Source organism: Sebastes fasciatus, chromosome 10, assembly GCF_043250625.1.
Source record: "Sebastes fasciatus isolate fSebFas1 chromosome 10, fSebFas1.pri, whole genome shotgun sequence".
NCBI lineage: Eukaryota > Metazoa > Chordata > Actinopteri > Perciformes > Sebastidae > Sebastes > Sebastes fasciatus.
In genome coordinates, this window is record NC_133804.1 from 34,306,667 (window position 1) to 34,329,166 (window position 22,500).

At 41.0% G+C, this 22,500-nt stretch overlaps 1 protein-coding gene across 1 annotated transcript in view; it reads right to left on the reverse strand.

Moving 5' to 3' along the window:
* Positions 1-18,396, reverse strand: part of dgkq (diacylglycerol kinase theta) — a 30,289-nt gene extending 11,893 nt beyond the window's left edge. Inside the window, exons 1-20 of the mRNA XM_074649556.1 lie at positions 17,221-18,396; positions 12,886-12,965; positions 10,624-10,723; positions 10,324-10,409; positions 9,869-9,994; positions 9,388-9,541; positions 8,370-8,441; positions 6,982-7,082; positions 6,155-6,369; positions 5,968-6,052; positions 5,635-5,689; positions 5,271-5,332; positions 5,014-5,164; positions 4,881-4,919; positions 3,978-4,093; positions 3,746-3,897; positions 3,293-3,441; positions 3,021-3,199; positions 2,464-2,564; positions 2,240-2,386 (exon numbers count right to left, since the gene is read on the reverse strand). Coding sequence (XP_074505657.1) covers positions 2,240-2,386; positions 2,464-2,564; positions 3,021-3,199; positions 3,293-3,441; positions 3,746-3,897; positions 3,978-4,093; positions 4,881-4,919; positions 5,014-5,164; positions 5,271-5,332; positions 5,635-5,689; positions 5,968-6,052; positions 6,155-6,369; positions 6,982-7,082; positions 8,370-8,441; positions 9,388-9,541; positions 9,869-9,994; positions 10,324-10,409; positions 10,624-10,723; positions 12,886-12,965; positions 17,221-17,446 — 2,396 coding nt within the window. The 5' untranslated portion in view covers positions 17,447-18,396. The remainder of the gene's footprint in view (positions 1-2,239; positions 2,387-2,463; positions 2,565-3,020; positions 3,200-3,292; positions 3,442-3,745; positions 3,898-3,977; positions 4,094-4,880; positions 4,920-5,013; positions 5,165-5,270; positions 5,333-5,634; positions 5,690-5,967; positions 6,053-6,154; positions 6,370-6,981; positions 7,083-8,369; positions 8,442-9,387; positions 9,542-9,868; positions 9,995-10,323; positions 10,410-10,623; positions 10,724-12,885; positions 12,966-17,220) is intronic.
* Between the last annotated feature and the right edge of the window lie 4,104 nt (positions 18,397-22,500).

The following is a 22,500-nucleotide window of genomic DNA, read 5'->3' on the forward strand; positions in this document are numbered from 1 at the left end:
TTGAGGAAGATCAGCCCCTCTATGTTGGGTATAATACCTGGGTATACTGAGGAAGATGAGCCCCTCTATGTTGGGGTATATTACCTGGGTATATTGAGGAAGATGAGCCCCTCTATGTTGGGTATAATACCTGGGTATATTGAGGAAGATGAGCCCCTCTATGTTGGGTATAATACCTGGGTATACTGAGGAAGATGAGCCCCTCTATGTTGGGTATAATACCTGGGTATACTGAGGAAGATGAGCCCTCTATGTTGGGGTATATTGAGGAAGATGAGTCCCTCTATATTGGGGTATAATACCTGGGTATATTGAGGAAGATCAGCCCCTCTATGTTGGGTATAATACCTGGGTATATTGAGGAAGATCAGCCCCTCTATGTTGGGTATAATACCTGGGTATATTGAGGAAGATGAGTCCCTCTATATTGGGGTATAATACCTGGGTATACTGAGGAAGATCAGCCCCTCTATATTGGGGTATATTACCTGGGTATATTGAGGAAGATGAGTCCCTCTATGTTGGGTATATTACCTGGGTATACTGAGGAAGATCAGCCCCTCTATATTGGGGTATATTACCTGGGTATATTGAGGAAGATGAGTCCCTCTATGTTGGGTATAATACCTGGGTATATTGAGGAAGATGAGCCCCTCTATGTTGGGTATATTACCTGGGTATACTGAGGAAGATCAGCCCCTCTATATTGGGGTATAATACCTGGGTATATTGAGGAAGATGAGCCCCTCTATGTTGGGTATATTACCTGGGTATATTGAGGAAGATGAGTCCCTCTATATTGGGGTATATTACATGGGTATATTGAGGAAGATCAGCCCCTCTATGTTGGGTATATTACCTGGGTATATTGAGGAAGATGAGCCCCTCTATGTTGGGTATATTACCTGGGTATATTGAGGAAGATGAGCCCCTCTATGTTGGGTATATTACCTGGGTATATTGAGGAAGATGAGCCCCTCTATGTTGGGTATATTACCTGGGTATATTGAGGAAGATGAGCCCCTCTATGTTGGGTATATTACCTGGGTATATTGAGGAAGATCAGCCCCTCTATGTTGGGTATATTACCTGGGTATATTGAGGAAGATGAGCCCCTCTATGTTGGGTATATTACCTGGGTATAATGAGGAAGATGAGCCCCTCTATGTTGGGTTTATTACCTGGGTATATTGAGGAAGATGAGCCCCTCTATGTTGGGTATATTACCTGGGTATAATGAGGAAGATGAGCCCCTCTATGTTGGGTATATTACCTGGGTATATTGAGGAAGATGAGCCCCTCTATGTTGGGTATATTACCTGGGTATATTGAGGAAGATGAGCCCCTCTATGTTGGGTATATTACCTGGGTATATTGAGGAAGATGAGCCCCTCTATGTTGGGTTTATTACCTGGGTATATTGAGGAAGATGAGCCCCTCTATGTTGGGTATAATACCTGGGTATATTGAGGAAGATCAGCCCCTCTATGTTGGGTATATTACCTGGGTATATTGAGGAAGATGAGCCCCTCTATGTTGGGTATATTACCTGGGTATATTGAGGAAGATGAGCCCCTCTATGTTGGGTTTATTACCTGGGTATATTGAGGAAGATGAGCCCCTCTATGTTGGGTATATTACCTGGGTATAATGAGGAAGATGAGCCCCTCTATGTTGGGTATATTACCTGGGTATATTGAGGAAGATGAGCCCCTCTATGTTGGGTATATTACCTGGGTATATTGAGGAAGATGAGCCCCTCTATGTTGGGTATAATACCTGGGTATATTGAGGAAGATGAGCCCCTCTATGTTGGGTTTATTACCTGGGTATATTGAGGAAGATGAGCCCCTCTATGTTGGGTTTATTACCTGGGTATATTGAGGAAGATGAGCCCCTCTATGTTGGGTATATTACCTGGGTATATTGAGGAAGATGAGCCCCTCTATGTTGGGTATATTACCTGGGTATATTGAGGAAGATGAGCCCCTCTATGTTGGGTATAATACCTGGGTATATTGAGGAAGATGAGCCCCTCTATGTTGGGTTTATTACCTGGGTATATTGAGGAAGATGAGCCCCTCTATGTTGGGTTTATTACCTGGGTATATTGAGGAAGATGAGCCCCTCTATGTTGGGTATATTACCTGGGTATATTGAGGAAGATGAGCCCCTCTATGTTGGGTATAATACCTGGGTATATTGAGGAAGATGAGCCCCTCTATGTTGGGTTTATTACCTGGGTATATTGAGGAAGATCAGTCCCTCTATGTTGGGTAACGGGACGTCCTGAGTGTCCACCTGAAGCTGCAGCTCTCTGAGGAGACTCCTGGTGGAGCTGATCTTCTGCAGGCCGACCTTCACGTACACTCCTTTGTTATGGAACCTGTAAATGAAGGTTTTATTAGCAGAAACACGTCTGAGCTCCGTCTGAACCACCTGAATATGAAGTTAAGTGTTTACCTGCTGGTGAATTTATCCGGTTCGTCCTCTCGGGCCTGGTGGAAGTCCAGGCTGCACTCTGCGTCAATGCCCAGACCAAAGTAGTTGTTCATCTGCACAATCTGAGACACAAAGACACATTTAAGCCTGCTACAGTATAGTAGCCACGTTTACATCCAGATGTATTGCAAAACTTTTTTTGCAAAAATTTCTAGAAAATCTGTAAAAGAATTATATATTCAACATATTATATATATATTATAATATGAGAGAATTATATATTATGACATATTTCAACTGTTAATGCATTCCTTTTTATATTCTTGTACCATATTCTTGAGTTATTTCTGAACATCTTTAACGGTTCTAATTACCGTTTATGCTGTTATTTCCTCCCATACTTAAGTTTTCTCCCATAATGCATTGTGCGCCAGGCAATCTAAGTCAGTCTTACATTAGTCACTTGTAGGGAAGCTTTATGCAACAGGTACATCTAAGTGTCTTTATCAAGTCTGACATTAAGTTATATTCAAGACAATGACTTTGTCTACGTTTGTGTAACTGGCAGCAGATCAGACCTTGGGCGGCTCCAGGAAGCCGTTGTCCCTGCCGTCTTCAGAGATGTCCTGAGCGTCTAGCAGGATGGTCCACCGGTCCATCAGAACCTCGTCTGCCTCGTCCACGGAGACCAGGATGTGGTGGGGGTCCTCGCCGCTGTAACCCGGTCCCCAACGCAGGACGCGAGCCAAGTCGTTACCTGGACGAGACGGGACAGACGTCAGTACCTCTAACCTCAGCAGAGTCCGTCAAACTAAGTGAAGACTTTAAACTGGAGCGGCGTTGGTCCGACCTGTTCCCAGCGGTACGATGCCGATGGGCGGCTCTCGACACACCAGTTTGTGCCGGACGGCCTCCAGTACTCCCAGCACCCAGCCCATCGTCCCATCACCCCCACAGACCAGCACCCGGAACCTGGGAACCTCTCGGAACGTGTGGAGGCTGCACCACAGGAGAAGAACAGGAACATCAGAAACATTTGATCTCGTATTATAGTCTATGGGACGTCTGTAATCATTGCAAATGATGACTACAACATGAAGGCAGCATTTGTTTCGTTGTTTGGTTGAATGTTGTGTTTCTTTATGTACAGTATGTGAAACATTGTACTTCCTGGGACACAAGACAAAGTTCATACGATGATAAACTGAAATCAATCACCAATATGATCCCTTAAAATCAATAAATAGAAACATCCTCCCTGAACTTCCTGTGAACATCCAGTGATCTACGGAGATATCCTCACCCAGCCAGCGGTCCTCCGTTGGAGATGTCAAAGACCTGATGAGGGTTCAGGAGCTTCCTGAAGCTGTATAGGAGCTCTCTGCCCTTCAGACCGCCACTCTTTGGGTTGACGAACACCAGCAGAGGACAGACGTCGTCTCCCAGCTTATTGGTCTGACACACAACAGCTTCATTTAGTCACTGCTCTAGTATCAACCTGGTTAGTGTTTGTAGTTCTATTAAATGATTCTCACCATGATCTCTGGAATAACGAGCGCAGTGAGCGTCTTGTTGTTGACGGTGGTGTCTTTAGCCAACATGTAGATCCTCTCTGCTTCAGAGAAACACGAGATCTGCAGCTCCACCGCACCTGAACACACACACATATATATTCATCTACCTATTAATGTGTTAGTACATATTTTATTATAATAATATTATGCATTTCCTTTCTTTATGATCATCATTATTATTTTAATGAATTTTTTGTTTATTTTCCATTCACTTATTTACTTCCCGTTATTATTATTATTATCATTATTATTTTGTCTGTTTGTTTGTCTGTTTCTCCTTGCTTTTATTTTATTATTATTATTATTATTATTATTATCATTATCATCATGTGGTTTGTTTTGGCTGTTTCTCCTTGCTTTTATTTTATTCAAATTAAATTTTTTACTTTTCCTTTCTCTTTTATTTAATCAGATTTATTTACTTTTTCTCCTCACATAAAAATATTGCTTTTGGATTTACATATGATGATTATGTTACGGCGCGTTCGTTGCCTTATCATTGATATTTTATGCAATGCAATGATTTTGTAATGATTTATTTTCTTCTCATGCTACTTTCTACTTTTACTCCACTACATTTATCTGACAGCTTTAGTTACTTTACAAATTAAGATTTATATAAAGAGTTTATAAAATAAGATGTTTTGTTATAAATGAAACTACCAACCGTTCTAACTACCTAAAGGAAAACATATTTCTGCTAGACTTTGCTGTAATCTTTTTTCTTGAGTATCACGACATTTTCAGCTCCTCAGCAGCTTCTTAAGAGAAGTAAAGTCTCACTATTACACTGAAAAATGAAAATACTGTCTGAGTTGTAGGAGATAATACTGATCTCAGCTCTGCACATTAAATCCGTCTCACCTTGACTGGTGTAGACGTGGCCGATGGTGACCAGGTGACCTGCAGAGACAGAAGCACAGAGAGAAACAGGAAGTGACGTGTTGCGCTCAGGTTAAATGTGTCTCGGGTGACGTCATCGCCGGCTCTCACTCACTCTTGATGGTCAGGTGTTCCTGGATCAGCTGGACGTACTCGTCTTTGGTCAGCAGGGGGGTCAGTCCTCCGATCAGCAGGTTGACCTGCACCGCCCGCTTCCTGTTCTCCACCACATAGAACCGAGTCTGGTTCATCTGACGCACAGACACCTGGGAGACAACAATGATCGCTTGCTTATTCTCTGAAACTGGGTAGAATCAAGAGGTCATGAGCATCATTATGTACGTTATAGAGTTACGTTTAATGTCCTCCTACCTTCCTGATCTCCTGCAGCTTGTCCTGAATCTTCTCCTGAGGAGTCAGCGTCTGTCTCTGGACTGGAGGACAGACGAAGAGACGTCACCACCTTCACTCATGAGTCATCATCACACACTGAACTGATGACTGAATTTAAGGTTTATTTTTAGGCAGAGGTGGTTTATGATTATAAGATGTTATGGGATGCTTCTCTAGTGATTGGATTTAGCACTTTTTTATCTTTTCAGCACAAATTCAGCTCCAGTTCTGCTTCATCATTTGCAGCTGCTGCAGGTTTGGTCACTTTGCAGAGACCTCAGAGGGTTTTAAAGGACCAGTCTGGTGTTTCTGTGAGTCTTTTATTCTTGAGGTTACCGCTCACCTTGTTTGCTGCTCATGTAAACCTCCATCAGGCTGAAACGGGACGCCTCTTCCTCCTGAAACAACACAGAGAACACACTGTATTCAGACAGGATGGTGCTGCTTAAACTGACCATGAAGAGACAATAAAAATATAAATAAGTATTATTATTGACAACTTTCAGTAGAGTCACTTCAAACTGAAAGTAAAATCTTGAAGCTCTAAAAAACACCTGCAGTTTAAATAAAGCTTAAACTTTGATGTCCTTTTATGATGGGCAACTTTATTTTTTAAGCTAAAATATAAAAAGAATATGAATGAATAAATATGTATTTAATGTAGAGACTCAGTTACCGGTCTGTCCAGCTGACCGAGGACCTCGGTGAGGACTGAAGCTGCTGTGCTGCTCTTAGTGACGGAGACGGAAGCTGCACCCGATCTGAGACACACAGCCGTAGAGACCATTAACAAACTGTAAATAAACACCAGTATGTTAGACTGGTTTTATTTACTGGTTAAAAGGTGGTTCAGTTGGTCTCACCTGGGCCAGCCGGCGTACACCTTTATGACCTCGGCGTCTCTGGGTTTGGCCCTCAGCAGCCAGGCGTCACCTCCATCCTTCAGGGAGCTCCGGTTGTCGGTGCTGCCGTTACGGTTGAGGATGTCGTCGCTATGGAGACGCTTGCTCCCGCCAGCCTCCTGCAGATCGTAGTCCTGAGGGTCATCGGGGAGGTAGAAGGCCCTCAGCGCCACTTCCTGCAGGACAACACGGGTACTGCAGCGTTAGACCAAGACTTTATTCATTTAATCATACAAATAAATAAATATTATTATATTAAATTGACCTCAAAATAATAACACGTTATAATCAAAATGATTAGGACTACATTTCAGTATTTTTTATTTTATTATTATTTTATTTTATATTTTATTTCACAGAAATCATCAGAAACACAGTCCTTTGCTGCCTTTACTTTGATAGATGTTCAATTTCAGCGTCTTTATTATTAGAATAATAACCTAATAATAACCTGTAAATCAGCAGTTAGCCCGCAGCCTGTTGTTTCCTGAGAGGCAGAAGACTGATGATGGATATTTAATTAATATCAGTTATTAGTCTGCGATTTAATCTCACTGCTACGACAGTTAAACGCTGCATTTTATTACTTAAAAACATATTTTACAGAAATATAATTACCTGCTTTTTGTTTGTAAAACAGATGCATATTGTGCATACAGTATGTAGTAGAAGTGATAGTAGTACTAGCATTAGTAGTAGTAGTAGTGGCGGTAGTAGTAGTACTGGTAGTAGTAATAGTAGTAGTAATGTAGTAATAGTGTGTGTGAAATGTTTTAGGGAACTCTCACCACCACATCCTCGTTTCTCGTAGCTCGATTGATAGAAACCGATCGGAAGCAGCCGCGCTTAACGGCATCATCACCGTCAAACACCTTCAGAAGCTGTTTACCTGCAGGTCACACACACACACACACACACACACACACACACACACACACACACACACACACACAACATTTTACAATCTGGATTTTTCACAAGAACTTCCTCTGAAATCTTCTGCATCGTTCCTTTGAATGGAAATATTCTTCTCTATCAAATTTCAAAATAAAGTTCTGTGAATTTGGACACATGTTAAATCCAGCGTGGTAAACACTACACATCCAGTAAAGGATGGAAACACTTTGGGTTTCACACATTGACAGGAAGAGCAGAGCTAGACAGAGCAGAGCTAAAGCTGCATGCCAACTTCTAAAAAAGGCCAAAATATGTCTGAAAATAAGTCAGGAAACAAAAATCTTGAAAAAATGGCTGATTTATGTCCGAAATATGGCCCCAAAAATGTTCCAAAAAAGGGCTAAAAAAGGCCGAAATACGTCCGAAAAAAGGTTATATGTCGATATATATCTGAATAAAAGTCTGAAAAATGTCTGCAAAATATCCGAAAAAAGTTATCAGGTAACGTTATGGTATGGCGGTAACGTTATGGTATGGCGGTAACGTTATGGTATGGCCATAACGTTATGGTATGGCGGTAACGTTATGGTATGGCGGTAACGTTATGGTATGGTGGTAACGTTGCGGTGGAGCCGCCCACCGCTCTCGTCTCCGTGGTCAAATGGGCCGACGCTACGACTGTAGAGCACCCAGATACTAACATTTGTGTTCTCTGCATTGAAACGGCCCCGATGGAGCTGACCATGGATGGATAAAGAGAACGGAGCTGACGGGAGAGCTAGAGACCACCTTGGAGAAGTTAGAGGAAGTAGACACGTGGGACTACGTCAGCTTTTCAAAATAAGGTGTCAACAAAGGGAACTGTATTTAATAAATACATCTATGGAAATCAGACTGATGGATTATATTCACCAGAAGTATAAAACATTATAAATTAAAAAGAAATACACTAATCTGTGAGGGAAATGTCTTTATTCTTTGAGTTTTGGGTTGCTGGATAATAAATAATTCCTGACAATGATCCTGATATATTTGACTTCAGGACGTCTCTGACTACAGACATGCTGGAAATCAAACATTTATACTGGATTCATTTAGAGATTTTACAAAGTAAAAGTCCCTAGAAGTGGATGATTGTACTTGTTCCCTTCATGGTCTAGTGTTAAAAAAGTTAACAACAATCACAATAAATCGCAATACATATCGTATCGACACCCAAATATCATGATAGTATCAACAGAGGTGAATCGTCCCAGGCCTATCTAACAGGTGGACTGACCTGACTCTGGAGCCGCCGGCTGACCGTCTTTACAAGCAGCAGCAGCAGACGGATCAACATCATCCAGGTTATCTGATAGAAACATGGAGAGAACCAGTCAGTCGGAGAGATTACTGGAACAACAACTTGGCAACATGACGGTAAATCAATACACAGAAAATAAATACACTTCCTGTTCACCTCCAACACCTGGAGGACTGAAAGAATTCAAGTTAAGACAGTTTTCTGAGCCGGTTTATGATGTTTGTGTTGCATTTATTCTCTAATAACTGTTGCTATGTGTCCGTCTTGGCCTGTTTATTAAGCTCAGTCAGACTTTTATCTGGTAAATAAATACAGTGTACAAATAGGATTTTGATATTTACTACTTACAATGAGCAGCCAAAGTTCTGGCAAAACCTTTAAATAAATAGTTTTAATCTTTTAATTTTGGTATGTGTACAGTACATTTGGTTTTTGCACATTATCGATGATCTTTATTGTCTATATTTTGTTTTAATTGCTACTGCGACTGCTGCACATCAGTTCCCTCTGGATTAATAAAGTTGATCTTATCTTAACGTAGTTTAAACTAGCATATAGTTTTTATATTAGTTTTACTTGTTGCACTGTACTTTGTTGTATAACGGTAGTTTTCACTTCTTCACAAGATTTTTTCCAGTGATGACTTAAAGGATGAGTCCACCTGCTCCTTTTGTTTCATTAACTGAGTGAGTTTTCTGACGTCCTCCTTTAAATCTGGTGAAATGTGCATGGAGTCTGGTTGCAGCTCAGCGTTCAGACACTGAACATGTTTGTTTAAAAACATTCTCACAAACACAGTCTTCATTATTCACGTCAGGATTTGGTGAAAAAAACAAATTTCTAGTTTCACAGCTCAGATGAAGAAGCGAAGCTGTCAGGAAATGAGGCGAGTGTTTCTGCAGCATCACACAGGATGTGGTCAGGAGCTGTGTGTGTGTGTGTGTGTGTGTGTGTGTGTGTGTGTGTGTGTGTGTGTGTGTGTGTGTGTGTGTACCCAGGTCGTTGCTGCAGCTCTCCGTGATGCGGTAGCAGTGCATCTTGCTGAAGTTTCTGGAGTCGAGGCGGACGCAGGCCGGATGCAGCAGCATGCCGCCCAGACGCCCCAGAGTGCACTCTGGTGGCACGCTGAGGTAACACGCCGCGTGGCTCTGCAGAGACGACAGGACAGGACAGAGACACACGTTCTCATCCCAACTCATCACATACCACAGCTTGATGTCACTTTATTTTCTGCATCAAAACCATTATAGTTAGGCTGGTAGGGCTTAAAACTACTACGTTTACTTTGTACAGTGAAAATGAAACTCAACGTTGCATAAACTTAGTTTAAGACTAGTCTTGGCCTCAGGCTGGTCTTAGATTGTCAGGTTAGACTGGTCTAATTAAGCCTGTCTGTTGCATAAATACTAACACTGACTTAATTTGAGGTCTGGAGGTCTGGAGGTCTGGTTTGATGTGGTTCAGCTGGTTCTTACCGTGATGCCGCACCACTCACACCTCATCCCCGCCATGACGTCAGACGAACCGCAGGAACGGCGACACACATCACACCTCGCCGCTGACGCCAGGTTCCCCTCCCTCCAGTGGTGGTGGAACGTATCCTGCAGCGGCAGAAAGTAGATCCTGGATGAGAGGAGCTCTACAGGAGCTTCATATTATTGACTTTAATCAGAGGGTGTGACCGATCAATCAGCTCAGATCAGTCAGCTCAGATCAATCAGCTCAGATCGAACAGACAGCAGAGCTCTTCAGTGTCTCACTGGAAGTGTTTGATTAAAGAGTGTGTGACAGCAGCAGGTGTCAGGTGATCAATCAGACTAACACTCAATCCCATTAGTCATTAATCTGACACACACACACGACTCGGGTGTACTGTAGAAATGGATCGTCTTCCTTTAGAGAGTTTCCGGTGGTTGATCGTCTCACTCACCTGCTCCAGAGTCCCGTCCAGGTGAGGACTACGACAGTCTGCACAGCTGAAGACGGCACAGTCAGCGTGGACGTGCAGCTCACACACTGAAACACACACCTTTATTATTAGAATTATCATATTATATTATTATATTAGTGACGCTCTATGAGCGCCTCATTACTGTGTTTGATCTCTTTGTTCCACACCGCACTGTAAACAGGTTTAATTAGTGTTTATTTATAGATAAAGTACTTGACAGATCAGATGCTGGTTAAACGGGTTTTAACTGGTTTTAACTGGTGATGAAACTGGTCTGACCTTCGCAGCGCAGCGCCGTGTTTCCCTCCGTCTGTTTCCTGCAGACACAACAGAAACGTTTCTTCTGACCAGCCGGGCCGAAGCAGTGAGCCACGGGGACCTGCAGGGGGCGACAGAGACACAGACGGTAACACATTAAACTCTACTGGAGCCAACGGGAACGAAAACACGACACCGTGTTCATCCTGCTGCTGGAAATACTCACTGAGGGGCAGAATTAAAGTACGTTAACACGACCAAAGAAGCTAAAAAACGTTTAATTAATTTGTGAAAACACGGGGAAAAAAGTTGTTTGTTGTTGTAATACTCATTTTGTCCACAAGAGGGGAAGTGCACCACTAGCTCACGTCCTTAATAGACTGAAGCATTCATGTTTTCTACCAGGCGAGTTTTAATTTCTACATGCACTCCAAACATATAATAAATATATAACATATAAAGAGTGTTAGTGTTGTAAATGTAAATTAAAAGTAACTTAGAAAAAAAAAAAGCTTCTGTACATATTAAAACCAAGATTGTTTAGTTTTTGTTCATATTTTGACTAAATAAACAACATGCAAAAGGCCAATAAATACATGAAAATACTTCTGAGGATGGACGATGTTATGTCGTGCTGTGTTGCGTGTGTTTTGTGTTTTTGTGCCCTCTCCTGTGTCTCCTCAGGTGCCGCCCTTTGGGGCCCCATAATTGGGGGCTCGTCCGGGATCTGAGAGCTGATTGGTTTACAGATTGCTGTGTATTTCTTGTGTGGAGAATGTCTCCAGTGTTAAAAAACAAAGTAATTAATAATAAAATATCTTCATCAGTCCCTCAGCATAAAATTAATCTAGTGGCTCCACAGAGGGATTAGGATTATCCACAGTTTGATTAGAATGCAGCGAGCCGGACCTCAATATGACAACAGCATCACTAAAACAACATGACGTGTTATATAACAGCATCAAGCGCTGGGTGACGGGGGCCGGAGCCCAGGGGCCCCTGGACTCTGAGGGCTACGGGACTCTGAGGGCCCCTGGACTCTTAGGACTCCGGGACTCTGAGGGCCCATTGCTGGTTTCCAACAAAACATATGAGATTATAAAGGCAGCAGGAAGGAGTCAGATTCTCAATCAAATCAAAAGAAAACTGACCTGTTTAACTACTTAAACTTATATTTATATACACACAAGTTTCTTCTGTTATTATTCTATTTTTTGTGGGTATCGTCTTGTTTCCTGAATCTTCAATAAGTATAATTGTGATTTAAAACTATCTAACTAACTAACAAATTACAACCTACATTTCGTTGCAGTGTTTTCTGCAGCAGATTAAAGAGGAGGCGACCCACCTCGCCTGCAATAAAGACTGCATGTGATGATCATAAAGTGAACATGTCTGTACAAAAACGTCACAACCTACTGATATAAACCTTTTTATCTGCAGGTCAAACTCAAAGTCAATGCACTTAAAAGGCCGTAATAATCCCTCATTATACAGGATATCTGTGAGTCAGTACAATGGGTCAAAGTGGAAGCACTGATGCATGTTTACAACGACAGTTTGGCTTTTAATTTTTACTGTTCGACGTTTCTCGTCCTGATAAGTTATGTTCTTTATTTTTTTGTGAGTATCGTCTTGTTTCCTGATTCTTTAATAAGAATAATTGTGATTTAAAACTTATCTAATAAATTACAACCTACATTTAGTTGCAGCGTTTTCTGCAGCAGATTAAAGAGGAGGCGACCCGCCTCGCCTGCAATAAAAACTGCATGTGATTATCATAAAGTGGGCATGTCTGTAAAGGGGAAACTCGTTGGTACCCATAGAACCCATTTACATTCACTGATCTGGAGGTCAGAGGTCAAGGGACCCCTTTGAAGATGGACATGACAGTTTTTCCTCGACAACATTTAGCTGCCAGATGAATGTAGTGGAGTAAAACGTACAATATCTACCTCTGAGATGTAGTGGAGTAGAATTATAAAGTAGCAGAACATGGAAACACTCAAATAAAGTACCTTGAACTAGTACTTAAATACAGGACTTGAGTAAATGTACTTAGTTACTTTCCACCTCAGTCTGTGAGTCACAAACAGGAAGAAAACATCTTGTTAGTGTCTGTAGCTCTTAAATCTGATCTCCTGCTGATCAGGTGAGCAAACACCTGTCTGCTCATGTTTTGATCGTTAGTTTATTGATCGCTGCAGCAGTCAGTCGGCCTCAGTGATCGGCGCTCTGCTGCTGATCAATAAACATCATGTCGGGTCTGTTTGTTTTACTCACCCGGACCAACGACGGAGTCATGCAGGAACAAGCCGAACGCAGCGTCTTCAGGCATTTCTCGTGACACATGAAGTTACACACTGGAGGAGGAGACAGAGAGGAGAGTCAGAGGCTGCTGAGCAAGGCAGCGACACGTCAGGCTGTCGGTTTGATTCTACAGTAGATTCTTGAGTATCTACGATACTACAGACCTGAAGGTTCAGTCAGGTTAAAGACGTTTGGAAATAAAGAACAAACAGTTCTCATGTTTCATGTTCCCGTCATGAGGAACTGTTGCTTATCGGATGTCAACATTCACCTCTTTTCAACCCACAAGCCTTTGCAATCTGAGGTGGTTTGGATTACATCATCTTTACTGAAATCTACAACTCAGTCAGAGGAATTAAAACAGAAGAATTCAAACTGGATCAGCGGTTGATGAATAAAGTTATGAGGTTGTTTTAATTCAATTTTCACTCTGTGTTAAAAAATAATTTTGTAATTTGTTGGAGAAATCTTTGACAAAAGAAGCGAATATTTGTCAATAAGTGCTCGGAAATTAAATATTAAGAAGTGGCAGCAAAACATGTGACTACAATGTCAAAATTAAATGTAAGTAACAAATGAAATAAGAGATTTGCTTTTATGAAAAAAGATGTTATGTTGTTTATTTTTCCTCTTTTTTATTTAACCAGGAAAAAGTCTCAATGAGATTAAAATCTATTTTTAAAGAGCGACTTGACTGAGAGCATAAAAACATTTATCAACAATAAATAATATAAAGACATGAACAGCTTCAGACAACTGGAGGGTGATATGATGGTATAAACCATGAGACAATAAACACTTTGTTATATCATTGAAGATTTCTTGATTTGTCACTGACAAAAACTGACATTTCCAATGTATTTAATCCATAACTGTTTATTAATTGATTAAATTAATCAAGATATGTCTTGATATTAGACCTGTCAAGTTAACGTGATAATAACGCGTTAACGCAAATTCGTATAGCGGGCTCACTTTTAAAGCAAGAGTGAAGATTCTGGTATCATAGTAAACTATAAAACCTGATGAAGCCATCGGTACCAACCATGTCATACTAGCTTGTCATGAAGGAGGTTAAATAACGCTCCAAACTTACGCTAAATGTTGGCGAGGAAAAACTTTCATGTCCATTTTCAAAGGGGTCCCTTGACCTCTGACATCATTTTGTTTTATGCTAAATGCAGTACCTGTGAGGGTTTCTGGACAATATCTGTCATTGTTTTGTGTTGTTAATTGAATATAGTAATAAATATATACATACATTTACATAAAGCAGCATATTTGTCCACTCCCATAAGAGGATTAAATACTTGACAAATCATATTGAACAGATAAAAAATATGTGATTAATCGCAACTAAATCATTTAATCGATTGACAGCCCTATTATTAATATTATTGAGAGCTGATGTGTCACTAAGTGATGTGCAGTTCAGACTCTCATAGTTTAATCATTAAAGAAGAGGAAACATGTTTTATCTTATTCTCATCCGGACAAAAGGAGGAAACTCTGCAGAGTTCAGGGTTCGTACTTCAACAATTTTCAATAAAAGCATAAATGTTCTATGATATCATGTATTAAAAATGCTTTTAAATGAAGCCACTAGAGGAGGTTGTGAGTTAAATAAGAGGAAGATGTGGTGGTGGTGTTGTTGTTGGTATTTAGTGTCTTTTCTGTGGTTAAACCTCTGGACAGTTTCACACACTGAGACTCTTCATCAACAACACGTCTGTCTGGTTCATCTAAAGAACACATCAGCCACGTTCAGCTCCTCCAACACGCCGCTAACACGCCGCTAACACGTCTCATACTGAATATGAATGTAATGTAAATCGCTCTTTATGATGGAAAATGTCAGTTCATTAGTGATAATAATAGAGTTAATATCTGAGATGTGTGAACACTAAAAAGACGTCTGATGGGTCAGAGACATGAGCAGAATGATTGAAAGGACAGTAAAGACGTGTTTTCAGATTTTCCTCCAATCTTTTACTTCTATTTTTATTCCAGCAGGTATTATCATCACTAGTTTTCTGTTTACAGTTTTTAATGAAACGAGGCTCATCTTTATACGTGTGTTCATTAATCACACTTTACTCTATTTAATACTAATTTACTGACTTGTTTACGTCTATACTTTTATTGTATTAATCCTTATTGTGTAAAGTGAAGGAACTATTTTGTTCCCCTGTATATAAGCTACTAAATATTGTACATGGAGAGAATTTCTTGTGTATTACTAGATTACCTCTTCATGCCTCTAAAATGATTCAAATGAAACAGAGAAACTCTGTTTAACTGGTCACAGACTGGGGGAGAAACATGTTTTAGTTATCTCAGCCAACAACGTCACAAACTACTGATATAAACCTTTTTATCTGGAGGTCAAACTCAAAGTGAACTCACCTAAAAGGCCGTAATAATCCCTCATTATACAGGAAACACTAAAGTCAGTACACTGGCTCAGAGTGGAAGCACTGATGCACGTTTACAACGACAGTTTGGGTTTTAATCTGACTGTCTGACGTTGTTTTCTCGTCCTGATAAGTTAGTCCAACATGGAGGTTTTGTTTGTTTACCTCTCTGACTTATTGTTAGTGATGTCACATGTTCACAGATCTCAAACAAACTTTATTATTACTGATGGAAACAAAGGACAAAACTACCAAAATAAGAGCCCGGCTGTGATAAACCGGAGTTATCCTTCAGTGAAATGTGACGCTGTGACGACAGGAAACACGAACGTTTTGATTATTTATAATATATATTAAATATTCACAGCCAGATGAAGCACTCTGATGACATCACCGGTTCGTTTTAATCCAAGTCGACGGCTTAAAGAAGGAAACGTTATGTAATCCAGCCAAGCAACAGCAGCAGCAGCAACAGCAGCAACAGCGTTGTTGTTGTTGTTGTTGTGTTGTGCTGCAGCTGTTAATGCTGCTGTTTGTGATGATGATGATGGTGATGGTGGTGATGATGATGATGGTCATGTCTCCTGTTGCCATGCCAACCAGGAGGAAGTAAATCACGACTTGACTGCAGCTCTGATCGTGGACGACCAGTGTGTTACTGGGCAGAGTGGAGTGTGTGTGTGTGTGTGTGTGTGTGTGTTGGATCTGCTCTTCAGTTCGCCTGTTGAATACATGATTCAGTCGTGGCTTTGTGAGGAGGGAAACAAAAGAAAGGAAAGGAAAGATGGGAAAAGGACGGAAAGGAAAGGAAAGGAAAGATGGGGAAAGGAAGGACAGAGGAGGAAAGGAAAGGAAAGTTAAGGAAAGGAAAAGAAAGGAAAGGAAATGAAAAGAAAGGAAAGACGGGGAAAGGAAAGGACAGTTAAAGGCAATGAAAAGGAAGGAAAGGAATGAAAGAGTAGGAAAGGAAAGGAAAGGAAATGAAAGGAAAAGAAAAGAAAGACAGGTAAAGGAAGGAAAGGAAAGGAAAAAGGGAGGATGGAAAGACTTGGAAAGGAAGGACAGAGGAGGAAAGGAAAGGAAATGGAAGATAAGGAAAGGAATAGAAAAGGAGAGGAAAGGAAAGGAAATGGTAAAGGGAGGATGGAAAGACGGGGAAAGGAAGGACAGAGGAGGAAAGGAAAGGAAATGGAAAATAAGGAAAGGAATAGAAAAAAGCAAAGGGGGTGGACAGAAAGACGGGACATGAAAGGAAGGAAATGAAGGAAAGGAAGGAAGGAAGAGGAATGAATGAAGGATCCTTCCTGGTTTCACATGTTCTCCAGCTGCAGATGATGATGATGATGATGATGATGATGATGATGATGATGATGATGATGATGATGATTCTTCTTCCAGTGAATCAAGATTACACAAGATTTAAACTACTACTGAGCCTGATCCAGTCTGGGACCTGGTCAGTGATCCGTCTGTGATCTGGTCTGTGATCCAGTCTGGGACCTGGTCTGTGATCCAGTCTGGAACCTGGTCTGGGATCCAGTCTCGGACCTGGTCTGTGATCCAGTCTGGGACCTGGTCTGTGATCCAGTCTGTGATCCGGTCTGTGATCCAGTCTGTGATCTGGTCTGTGATCCGGTCTGGGATCCAGTCTCACACCCCATGGTCCAGCTCCAGGTCAAAGGTCATATAATAGTGTGTTTTCTTTATGTTAAACCTGAACAGAACCACCCTGATGTCTGATAGAACCACCTGACTGAAACACACCTTGTTCAGGGTCACCTGCAGCTGCACCAGTCAGGGCTGGTGGTTCAGGTCTCACTGGGACCCCTCCAGTATGTACACTAATGTGGGGTTTAGTATTAATGAATGATATAATAATAATCTGTGTTCTTACCTTCACACAGGAAGCCGATGAGGCCCCAGATGAAGTCGCTGCAGCTGTGGCAGAAGGTGGGCTTGGTGAGGGTGACCCTCCGGAGGCAGTGGCCCGGTGCGGAGCTCCGGTACCTGGGCCGGAGACCGGGGGACTGCTGAGACCTCTTCTTCCCGCTCAGAGGGCTCGATGTCCGGCTGTCCGCGGAGTCAAGCACCGCTGGTCTGGCCCGGCCGCAGTCCGCCATGTCTTCCTCCTCCAGCACACACACACACACCGAGAGCAGCGGGAGAACACGGGGTGTGACCGGGTTCACTGGTGCAGAACAGCTCAGGAGCTCTCTAGAAGATGATCCAGCCCCAGCGGAGAGACATGCCAGCGCTGCCCGGCCACAGAGCGCCCTGCTCGGCCTGAGTCCTGCAGCTTCACCCGGTGCTTCTGGAGAGAATTATATCCAGGTCCAGAAATACAGAGCAGACAACCAGGTCACGACTTTGTGAAGCAAACGAGATTAGTTTTCTAACCCCCGGTGGAGAGTCATACCACCGGCTGGAGCCAGCGGTGCCACCCAGCGGTGCTGCCCGGCGGAGAAGCGCTGCGGCCGGCAGAGAGGAGAGGGTGAGGCCGGCGTGACTCCTGGAGCCTCCCACCTCAGATAAACATCCAGCTGCTGAAATATTAATCGTGTATCCAGCTTCCTGAGATGAATGTTCCAGCCTCCTCCACTCACCGTGGAGACATCCGTCCACCACCACGCAGAGATCAGAGTCCTCCGCCCCGGAGACAGCGGTGCCACCCGGCGGGCTGCACCGAGCAGAGCGCGCTGCGGCCGGCGGAGAGGAGAGAGGAGAGGCGCTGTGCTCGGGGAGGTTCCCGGAGATCCCCGCTCTGGAAGCCGAATGAATAAAAGATGAACTATCGATCCAGTGCAGCTGGATGATGAGTGTGTGTGTTAGTATGAAGTCTTTGAAGGGTGTTGTTTTCAGTCAAAGCGCGCAGCTTGAACCCTGCAGGAACAGACCCGGGACGGAGACACGAGGTACCGGGCGGGAAGAGGTCCAAACCCCGCAGAGAGGTCAGAGGTAGACGGTGATCAACAAGTGTGAAGGAGCCGGAGGACCCGCTCTCATTCTGGGGTTCTACTTCTTCTTCTTCCTCCAGAGCTGATTCCTCTTCCGCCTCAGAGTCTCCAACAGTGATTTACTCCTCCTCTTCCTCCTCCTCTTCCTCCTCCTCTTCCTCTTCCTCCTCCTCCTCCTCCTCCTCTTCCTCCTCCTCCTCCTCCCATCTCCTCCTCCTCTTCCTCTTCCTCCTCCCATCTCCTCCTCCTCTTCCTCCTCCTCCTCCTCCCATCTCCTCCTCCTCTTCCTCCTCCCATCTCCTCCTCCTCTTCCTCTACCTCCTCCTGTTCCTCTTCTTCCTCCTCCTCCTCCTCCTCTTCCTCTTCCTCCTCCTCCTCCTCCTCCTCTTCCTCTTCCTCCTCCTCCTCCTCCTCCTCTTCCTCTTCCTCCTCCTCCTCCTCCTCTTCCTCTACCTCCTCCTGTTCCTCTTCTTCCTCCTCCTCCTCCTCCTCCTCCTCTTCCTCCTCCTCCTCCTCCTCCTCCTCCTCTTCCTCTTCCTCTTCCTCCTCTTCCTCCTCTTCCTCCTGCTCCTCCTCATCCTCTCCATCATCACTGAGGTTCTCCTGAATCTCATTAACTGAATGAATTATTCCTAAACTCTATTTATAGTCACATTTCCTTCCTCAGTTTGTTTGGTTTCCTTCCTCTTTTTCTTTACTCACCTCCTTCCTCATGTTGTTGTTTTATGGAGATTCTCTGAGGAGGTTCCTGTTTTTTAAACATTAAGCTCAAATGACACCTTTATTTTATTATTAAATACTTGTATTGTGCAGATATGTCTCCTCTGGGTATCTGATGTATTTAGTCTTCTTGCTCCTCAGTATTGTGTCGTGATTGTGGCGCAACAAGTGACGAAGCCATGATTCAAAGTAATAAATAGACGTACACATTCAGTGATAACGCCTGATGAAATGCCAAAGAAAAAATAAACATCATTCATTTATATTTTCATGTGTTTTGCAACCAAAACATAAAGTTATTCACAATCCATTCACTCAGTTTCCCTGGTAACACCTGAGGGTTTGTCTAATACCTGGAACGATCAATACCATCCCATAATGTTCATATGCAATGGAAACGTTGTTCACTGCTCCAGTAAATAGCTCAGCTACAAGCCAGAAAGCTAATGTTATACTAGCATAATCATTATTAGGGTTATATTGTGTTTATGAAGACTGCTGTTCATATTGTTGTTAGAGGTTTGATGAATATATTATTGATTAGAAATGTCTGATAAAGTTCACTGGACCAGTAACTATATAATGTATATATACATGTATATATATAGTGTTCTGTATATTATATAATGTATATATACAGTTATATATAGTGTTCTGTATATTATATAGTGTATATATACATGTATATATAGTGTTCTGTATATTATATAATGTATATATACAGTTATATATAGTGTTCTGTATATTATATAGTGTATATATACATGTATATATAGTGTTCTGTATATTATATAATGTATATATACAGTTATATATAGTGTTCTGTATATTATATAGTGTATATATACATGTATATATAGTGTTCTGTATATCATATAATGTATATATACATGTATATATAGTGTTCTGTATATTCATGAAACAACAGGGAGAGGACACCACGATGCTTTGAGCTTTTATTTTTCTTGGATCACTGGTCTGCTGGAGGAGAAACACACAACAATGATTAATACATCCTGTTACTGTGAATACTGACAGTGTACATTGAAATGATCACTTACTTCTCTTTCTAATCCCCTCAGTTTGTGTTGTTAAGTGTGTGCTGTACAGACATCTGACAGTTTGTGAATTCTGTAAAACACATATCAGTTCTTAACTCTGCATGGTGTGGATGTCCTACACATAACACTCACTACGTGTTGACCAACACAACCACGCTGGCTGACCTGCAGTGAATCCTGGTTGAGGAATGGAACGCCATCCCACAGCAACGTGTGACCAGGTTGGTGACCAGCATGAGGAGGAGGTGCCAGGCTGTTGTGGCTGCATATGGATCTTCCACCGCTACTGAGGCTCCTGACGGTGTATTAAATGAATAAAGTGTAAAATAGTCAATATGTCTTGTTTGTTCCTTGTTACTGATAGAGAGTTCAATCATCCAATCCACCAAACAACTCAAAACAAGAGTCAACACCAACAGGAGAATTCACTGTTTACCATTGGCAGAGCATTTTGGCAATTTTTACTTGGGCGCTCCCCACATAATCAGCTGTGCTGCTCATCCCACAAACGCATGATCCTTACAAGTTGGACATCATTGTGAAGGTAAATAAACAGGCTTTCAATGATGTAAAATACAATGACCACTAGCATTGTAACAACAGAGAAATAATCCACCAAAACACAAGTTTACTAACTTTTTTCCCCCAGTTTATAATGTGACAGTATGTTTAACAACTAGACTAACTAGCTATCCAGCCTTGTCATTGTCCCCAAATTATTATCAAGTTATCACGAAATCTTGATCAGCATAGCGCTAGCATAAAACTAATTTCTTACTTAAAATTTGCTGGAAATGACCATTTGAAAAGTTATTGCTGGATTTAATATGTTTAAAGCCATAAAGGTAGAAATTCACAGTAAAAAGTAAGGGTTTTCAGTAATGCTCTTAAAAACTCTTTACTGTCTTCAGCAGACATCCAAGCTTCACATTCAGGCTCTGAGGTTTCAATAATAATATAATATTTAATATTAAACCTCTACCGTTGCAGTCTTTGGTCATATATTCATGTCAAGATGAAGGTGAAGCTATTTTGTGCATAAATAAATAATATTCTGGTCCTCAGGGTGGTGCTGAGGGGATCAATTATTATTTAATGTCATTATAACTGTTGTTTTTATAATAATAAATAAATAAATAATATTCTCTTCTGGTCCTTAGGGTGGTGCTGAGGGGATTATTTATTATTTAATGACATTATAACTGTTGGTTTTATAATAATAAATAATATTCTGGTCCTCAGGGTGATGCTGAGGGGATCAATTGTTATTTAATGTCATTATAACTGTTGTTATAATAATAATAATAAATAATATTCTGGTCCTCAGGGTGGTGCTGAGGGGATTATTTATTATTTAATGACATTATAACTGTTGGTTTTATAATAATAAATAAATAAATAATATTCTCTTCTGGTCCTTAGGGTGGTGCTGAGGGGATTATTTATTATTTAATGACATTATAACTGTTGGTTTTATAATAATAAATAATATTCTGATCCTCAGGGTGATGCTGAGGGGATCAATTGTTATTTAATGTCATTATAACTGTTGTTATAATAATAATAATAAATAATATTCTGGTCCTCAGGGTGGTGCTGAGGGGATTATTTATTATTTAATGACATTATAACTGTTGGTTTTATAATAATAAATAAATAAATAATATTCTCTTCTGGTCCTTAGGGTGGTGCTGAGGGGATTATTTATTATTTAATGACATTATAACTGTTGGTTTTATAATAATAAATAATATTCTGATCCTCAGGGTGATGCTGAGGGGATCAATTGTTATTTAATGTCATTATAACTGTTGTTATAATAATAATAATAAATAATATTCTGGTCCTCAGGGTGGTGCTGAGGGGATTATTTATTATATAATGTCATTATAACTGTTGGTTTTATAATAATAAATAATATTCTGGTCCTCAGGGTGGTGCTGAGGGGATTATTTATTATATAATGTCATTATAACTGTTGTTTTATAATAATAAATAATATTGTGGTCCTTAAGGTGGTGCTGAGGGGATATTTATTATTTAGTGTCATTATAACTGTTGTTATATTGATAAATAAATAATGTTATTATTTTGAGCTCAGAGTTGTACCTGCTGTAGATGAACACTAGATGTCAGTGTGAACCCGCAGAGAGGAGCTTTATAATTATATTTTTATCTTTATTAAAGATACTAACTTTAATATTCTTAATTAGTTCCTTCAATTTACTCATTTAATTTTTTTTATTCAGTTGTTAGGGTTACGGTTTAGTTAAAAAACAAAACATCACAATTATTCATACATAACCCATTAAAAAAATCACCATCTGTCCTCTGGATCCTCTGGAAAATCGAGCACATGTACCAAAAAAAAGCTCAGTAAAGTAAATAAAATGTATTTTTAATGTGTATTATTCTTCCATTTGTTGTAAATATTTGACA